The 7,861-nt window shown below is 37.0% G+C and overlaps 1 protein-coding gene across 1 annotated transcript; it reads left to right on the forward strand.

Annotated features, from left to right (window-relative positions):
- The first annotated feature begins 1,993 nt into the window (after positions 1 to 1,993).
- Positions 1,994 to 5,779, forward strand: LOC121313781 (5-hydroxytryptamine receptor 5A-like). Its single transcript, XM_041246575.1, has 2 exons — positions 1,994 to 2,758; positions 4,272 to 5,779. Exons 1-2 carry the CDS (start codon positions 2,060 to 2,062, stop codon positions 4,602 to 4,604), a joined length of 1,032 nt encoding a protein of 343 aa, XP_041102509.1. The 5' UTR covers positions 1,994 to 2,059; the 3' UTR covers positions 4,605 to 5,779.
- Positions 5,780 to 7,861: the final 2,082 nt, after the last annotated feature.

Here is a 7,861-nt window from a genome sequence, read left to right on the forward strand (position 1 = left end):
GAAACCTTCGCGAAAGACCAGAGGAGGTTAAAACTTCTATAACCACAAATGCAGAAGAGCCTAACGGTTGCATAACAGTTAGTAGACTTTCTTGTGGGGTGCAAGGCCATGGGTTTGCAGCCAGCCTCTGGCCTGTCACACACGGTACGTCTTACTAATTAAAGTGATGCAGCTCTGGATTGAGACGGGGCAATTTTCTTTGGCGCTCAGTTGACAGTGTTATAATTTAAAAGGTGGACATTTGAAAAAGGTGAAATTCACTACAGTATAAGCCGTTTCATAAAGATCACATTTTTACAGCACTGAGGCAGTCCTCTCTCCACCTTCCCACCAGTCTGACAGCTTTTAAACTAGTGTCCCCCTATAGTTACAATTCTAGACACTTTACTGAAATCTAGGTGTCTAGTTTAAAGCAGTCTTCATGAGCTTGACAGCACACATCACAAAGGGCAGCTGGCTCTTTGAGCTAATATATATATATATATATATATATATATATATATATATATATATATATATATATATATATATATATATATATATATATATATATACACACACACACACACACCACACACACACACATATAAATAAATAAACGTTTTTCACATCAGTTTCAGGACCATGGACAGGGGTGAAATTACATTAATCACGGAGGCAAATTTCGAGATTTCATGAAACAGAACTCGTTTAAAGTATATTTTAATTTTAAGTAATGTTTTTTTTTTCTGACAGAAATAAACTATGGTGCATTTTATTTGTCTTTTATAACAGTAAATTTCCAGAAAATAATAATTGAATCATGTCATGCATCTGTCTTAACAAAGTAAGGACATGTGAATCAATTTGTGACCCAGAAAAGAAGTGAATTCAGCGTAATTAAACATTGGTGCTAACTATGAAAGTCTATGTATTTGATATGTAAACTGACACCAGTATGGCTGAAAAAGAAAATCAAACATCAATAAAATAAAACATATAAAAACATGAACCATGTGCACCCTTCCAGCAGTATTGCTGGTACTCTCTCTTCTTTATATTGTTAAATAATTTGAAGCAAGAAATCCAGGTTTATTATCATAAACAACTACTGTAAAAAAACAAGCAGCCCTAATATTAAAGCTACGTCAATAGAAATGTTGCCATTGCTTTAGACTGCCGTTCTTTTTATACATGCTGTTGCTGTGTTACTATTTATAAAAATACTTTCCTGTTTTCCTCTGTACAAAAACGTATTGTTTATATAAACACCCATTATTCATTTCTGAAAACTCTAATACATATTAATATCAAACCTTTTAATAGTGAAGCTCAGCTACTGAAATAATACAACAATTTGCTGCCTAGTTACACGACCTATACAAATAGCTCTTATCAACCACAAAAGAGCTGATGGAGCATACAGCTTCAAATTAAAAATAATCATTTGAAGTGATATCTGACACTTTGAATGAGGACGTACTGTACGGGCTTGGCTACTTATTCTTTTGCACCTCATAATTCACGATTGGTCAATTTACAGAAGGAAAGCCTACCCAGCTTGATCCCCATGCTGAAAATTGAACAACACGCACTCCTAAGAGGCAGCTTGTTTTCTTTAAGAAGAACAGAGAATTTGGATACTTAAAAAACATCCTGCTTTAAATAAAAAAGGCTATTCATTTGCTGGGTCTCTTTTGCCGATTGAGTTAATTGCTCAGGCTCTTTCCTGAGAACAGCAGGATGGTACATTTTGTCAGGTATGTTGTTCTACATCCCCATGTATTCCTAGAGCTATGGAGATACGCCCGGCATTACAGTGAAAGTAAATGATTGCATTAAATTAGATGTTGCCAACGGGAATCTATTATGGGTTATAAATGAGTGATTTTGCATTTCAGCAGCATAACGTTTGTTTTGCAATGTTAGTTTCTTCTCCATGGTGTTACCAGAAGAGGAAAGGTAGAAATGCAAGCACTGAATATTTTTTCTTTTCTTTGAATGATGCAGGGTGAACACATCAAATTACCTTATTTGCATATCTTTCTGAGAGTGCACAGGACTGAAAACCATCTGCAGAATGGCACTTCCTAATTTGACAGTCTCAGCGAACCACAGTGTGGGGGAAGAAGACTTCTACAGACCCTTTTCTATTTTCAGTGTTTTAATATTGACGTTGCTTGCCATGCTTGTTATTGCCACCTTTGTATGGAATGTGCTGGTGCTTGTGACGATCCTCAGGGTGAGAACTTTTCACCGTGTGCCCCATAACCTGGTTGCTTCTATGGCTATCTCTGATGTAATGGTTGCAGCACTTGTGATGCCTCTCAGTTTGGTGCATGAACTCAATGGTCGGCACTGGAGACTGGGGAGGGTTCTTTGCCAAGTCTGGATATCATTTGATGTCCTCTGCTGCACAGCAAGCATCTGGAATGTTACAGCCATTGCCTTGGACCGCTACTGGTCAATCACCAGACACTTAGAATACACACTGAAAACCAGGAAAAGAATTTCAAACATCATGATTGTTATAACATGGCTTTTGTCTGCAGTAATCTCCCTTTCCCCATTGTTTGGCTGGGGGGAGACATACTCAGAACATGAAGAGCAGTGCCAAGTAAGCCAAGAGCCCTCATACACCATCTTTTCAACATGTGGAGCCTTTTATGTTCCCCTGTGTGTCGTCCTGTTTGTGTATTGGAAGATTTATAAAGCTGCCAAATTCAGAATTGGATCCCGTGACAAAAATACTATAACACCAATGGCTGATGTTGTGCAGGTAGGTTGTTATCTATCTATATATCTATCTGTCTGTCTATCTATCTATCTACCTATCTATCTATCTATCTATCTATCTATCTATCTATCTATCTATATGTCTGTCCATCCATCAATCCCTTAACAATGTGTAACAGTATCTAAACAATGTTGAATCTAAATGCCAATGCTCTTTGTTGACTCCCTTTTTATCTTCACTTACTATAATAACACATGCAGTCAGGTCTTAGGGTAGCAGTGCTGTAGTTACGATCATTAAAATAGACCCTCCCACATACCTGTCTAAGTCAGTTTAAGTCTGATGTTGACTGGCAGCACAGTGGTGGTCATAAATCAGCGCTGTCTAGCAATGTAGTAGTGCTAAAAGAAACTTGTACAATTATTTGCAAAACTTTGACTAGACGTCTTCATATTATTGTTGAAAGGATTTTACCAGTTTTCTTATAATATTACTACATAGCTACATATTTTGTATTTATGAATGAACTCTGTGAGTTTTAAATGAGGTTTAACTGTTCATTTAGAAGATATATTGAACAAACAATAGTAGTAAGAAGTAAGACTTGGGTGGTTCAGTAAAACTACAGGTTGATCCACTTCTGCTTAAAGTATGGCTAATCAAAGCTTTAAAATCCAGTTGACCAAATTTGTACGCATGGCATTGATTACTTTTAGTCTTTCCATTCTGCACTAGTTCTTACCCTCCAGTCACCAGAAATAATTTGAGCTGACATTTATACTTACACAAAGGGGGAATAAAATGGATCAGCATATGGTACCTAGCTAAGAATATCTAAAAAGGCTATTTAAAGATATACCTGATCTATTTCTTTAAGTATATTTTCTTATGTGCTTCCAGTCTGTGCATTATCTTTGGTGAATCTGCAATTCATTCAAGTATTCTGTTTCCTAATATGCATTACCTTTGCTTCATAGATCTCTCATTTTCCTCTATATGAGGTGAACACATTATTGTAAGCATGATATTTATTCATAGTAATTAGTGAACACAAATTGAGCAGCCTGCTTTGTGCATATTACAAGGCTGCACTTCTGCACGCTCTTGAAGGAACAAAGGTGAACATTGAAGACAATGGACTAGATTCTCAAAGCTCCAGATTTTCATTTGCGCAATCATTGTCTGAAAGCAAAATAACACCAGTTACAAACAAATAAGAAAAACATTCAGACTTCACAAGCCCCCTCAATGAAGTGTCTGAGCTGTGTGTTTCTGGGTTAGTAACTTTATTGGGTGTTTCCTGTTTTCTTTGCTGAATGAAAGTGTCATGCTAGTGATGATTTTGAAAATCTAGCCTTAAGTCTTAAGGGGAAAGCCATGTTGTTTTACTGACTGAGTTTTGGAGTTTTTGTAAAAGGAAATCTATCAATATTTCTCATGACAATGTAATCATTACACATAAGGGATGATTGTTTGGAATATATTGTCATGAGCTCTTTGTGTTTGGTGTACTGCAGGCGTTGCTCACAAAGTGTTTGTTCAATGCATCCTTCAGGTAAAAGAAGCCTCCCATCACCCACAGAGGGTGTTCACAGTGCGACACGCCACAGTCACTTTCCAGACGGATGAGGATACTTGGAGAGAGCAGAAGGAGAAGAAAGCTGCCTTGATGGTGGGAATCCTCATAGGGGTGTTCGTTCTTTGCTGGATCCCTTTCTTCATCACAGAACTCATTAACCCTCTGTGTTCCTGTGACATCCCTCCTATTTGGAAAAGCATTTTTCTGTGGCTCGGCTACTCCAACTCGTTTTTCAATCCGCTGATCTACACAGCCTTTAACAAAAACTACAACAACGCCTTTAGAAATTTGTTTTCTCGCCAGCGGTGAGCGGCGTGAGATTTTCTGCATCCCGCTGAGAGACTTTAAAAGACTTCCTGCAGTGAAGCAATGTTAATGTTGTATCAGTCACTTGAGAAGGCTCATTCTCCTCTCACATACTATCAGTTGTTAATATAGTAATTGGGGGGGGCTTTATTATTTAAACAATTATTAAAAACAAAAATAGCTGATGCCCTCTCAAGCAGTGACTGAGAGATACAATGTAGTAAAAAAAAAAAAAAAATGTGATTTGTTAACAAAAAATGAGCAACCTAATTTGTAAATGGCAATATCCTTTGCAATTAGCAACCTGCTTTGTAATTGGCAAACATCTTTGCAATTAGCAACCTGCTTTGTTTTGTTCTAAGGTTGGACTGATCTTGAAGGAATTCAGTGAACACTGAACACATTGAATTGAAATGGGCAAAATAACTATTTTGTATGTTTTTGATGAAGTACGTGTGCTACTTTTTGTGCTGCATATACTTTAGCTCATGGATCTTAGCAATGTGATTATAACACTCCTCAGTCAAACATGAGTACAATTCTGTATCCATGGACAGTAAACACACGGCTGAATCTTCATTTACCAATAAGTTAATGCAAAAATTGTACGACAAGCACTAGCCTATATATCCATCCCAGTATAAATGTTTTAATAGGGAATGTGCCCACAGTTGAAAAGCAGGCCTACATGGTTTTAACATTGATATTGATCCTGTCCCGTCGTTGAGGCGAGAGGAGGTTAAAACCGCTGAAACCACAAATGCATACGAGCCCATTTTGCATTGTGGTTCAGACGCTTGCTTGCGGTGTGCAGGGTCGCTGGTTCACACCCAGCCTCCACCCTGTTACATATCCCAGAGCTTTTTTTATTCTTTCATTTTTTTATGTATTTATTTAATTATGTATGTATGTAGTTATTGATGTATTGATTTTGATCACACATGGTGTGGATTGTGTAACAGTTATTGATGTATTGATTTTGATCACACATGGTGTGGATTGTGTAACAGTTATTGATGTATTGATTTTGATCACACATGGTGTGGATTGTGTAACAGTTATTGCATGCTTGATGAATGAAAAGTTGTGCACCTCTTTTAATTGTTACGAAACGGTAGCAAAATAAAATGCAGTTGTGCTGTTGTGTTGTACTGGGTATGTAATGCTGCGTTACTTTGTTTTAGATGGACAATCCCTAAGAGTTCTGTGGATTGCTGGGGTTCTTTTTGAACAGTCTGCCATGGTTACCTAGCTAGTTAATCAGGCATGTAACCAGGTCTTGACCAATCACAGTCCAGTGTTGTTGTGTTTATTGCTTTTATGGTACATAAGAACTATTTTTTATAGATATGTATATATTTTTAAAAAAAGTGTGGCTTTGCCCTGAGAAATGTACAGCCCATATTGCTGAACTCTTTTGCTTTATATCCAGTGTATATGTTTGTAGCACAGTACTCTATATACAGTATTAAAATGATGTCTGCTACTGTAATGAGCTGATTTTGTACTTATCTTAAGGAGTGCTACCCAAAGCTTTGTGTTACCTCCTCTTCGCACCAGCAACATTATCACATGTGCAAGAAACAAACTAAAAGATGTTCCTTACAGTAAAGGAGAACAAGCCTTACTGAGCTTTGCCCCTTTTGTATGTATAGAAAAAGGTTAAATGTGTCATCACTTTAAAACAACCTTTCTAATAATCTACCTTAGTAATGGTAAGACTTATACTGCATTTGCTTTGTAAGAATTTTACTTCATATCACTCACTCAATCTTTATTTTATATATCACCTTTCGTAGTGGACCACCATCACAAAGCATTTTACAAGAAGAAAAACCATACTTTAAATACAGAGAAATGCATAATACATGATATACAGTAGAAAAAAGCATAATACATTAAAACACAGGGGAAAGTGCATAATACATGATAATGACATAATACATGAAACAGTAGCAGCAACACAGTAGCTAATAGCAGATATCAGACTTAAAGGGCATGGGAAGCAAGAGAGAACAGGTGGGTCTTTGATTTAAAGCAAACGACAGCAGGAGCATCACACAACAAAGCTGGGAGAGAGTTCCAGAGTTGGAGCTAAACGAGCGTTCTCCAAGCATGGTGCACTTGTGCTTGGGGATAACAAGCAGGCCAGAGTCGGAGAACCTCAGCTTGCAGGCAGGGAGATAGCGGGTCAGCAGGTTGAGAAGGTACTTGGGACCTGTGTGATGAAGGGCATTGTAGGTGAGCAGGAGAGTTTTGAAAATAATCCTGAACTTTACAGGTAGCCTGTGCAGCTGGACAAGACAGGGGGGGTGATGTGATCGTGATTTTTAAGGATCTTGGCAGCAGCATTCTGAACTAGCTGCAGTTGGTTTATGGTGCCTGCCGGGAGACCACCATATAGAGAGTTGCAGCAGTCGAGTTGAGAGGAGACAAATGCATGGCAAAGTATCTCTGCATCTAGGTGGGAAAGGTAGGGACGGATGAATGAATAACACCATGTAACAATTATTTTTTTGTTCCTGGGTAGTAAGTGTTATTTCCTAATTGCTTATGCCTCAAAAGTATAGAAAATGGCTATTATTCCCCACAGACTTTGCTTTTGTGACCAGGACAGTGATATTTCAAAATATCACTATTTCTAATGGGAAAACGGGCAAATTAGTGTCTTTTCGTTCACATAGTCAGAAAAAAACAACATATGAATCCAATTACATGTATTTATACTAAAGTAATACAAAAATACTACAAAATATTTAGAAGTGAGTAGTTTTTCGAGATTTATTATTATACTGTATTTACAGTATAATTGTAAATCTCAAAAAACTACTCATTTTGTATTAGGAAATAAAACTTACTACCCAGGAACAAAAATTGTGTTACATAGTGTAATAAATGGAATAGATTATTATCTGTAGCCACAATTCATGAAATCTAAATGAATTCTACATATTGTTTAAAAATGTACTTCATAATCTTCAAAAGCAGATTTCAGAACCAAAAAATAAGAACAAAAATATAAACTGTTGAACTTAGTAGTGGTGTGGGATTTATCGACAATACCCAATACAATTATACTAGGAAGACTTGTCATAAATAACAAAGCTAGCAATTTTGAATGATGTCCTTATTAAAGCCTGCCAGTAGCTAATATCATGTCCACCTCATAAAAACACTGTCTCTTTCAAAACAACTTGCCAAGCAGATATAATTGGGTTTGTGGCCACATGGTTTATTCACAAAGCCCTTTCCAGCCCATT

Source organism: Polyodon spathula, chromosome 4 (genome assembly GCF_017654505.1).
Source record: "Polyodon spathula isolate WHYD16114869_AA chromosome 4, ASM1765450v1, whole genome shotgun sequence".
Classification (NCBI taxonomy): domain Eukaryota; kingdom Metazoa; phylum Chordata; class Actinopteri; order Acipenseriformes; family Polyodontidae; genus Polyodon; species Polyodon spathula.

Excerpts from the sequence above, each read along its gene's own strand:
- LOC121313781 (XM_041246575.1), top strand. The coding sequence starts at position 2,060 with ATGGCACTTCCTAATTTGACAGTCTCAGCGAACCACAGTGTGGGGGAA. Across the intron at positions 2,759-4,271 it reads CAATGGCTGATGTTGTGCAG|GTAAAAGAAGCCTCCCATCA; the intron begins GTAGGTTGTTAT and ends TGCATCCTTCAG.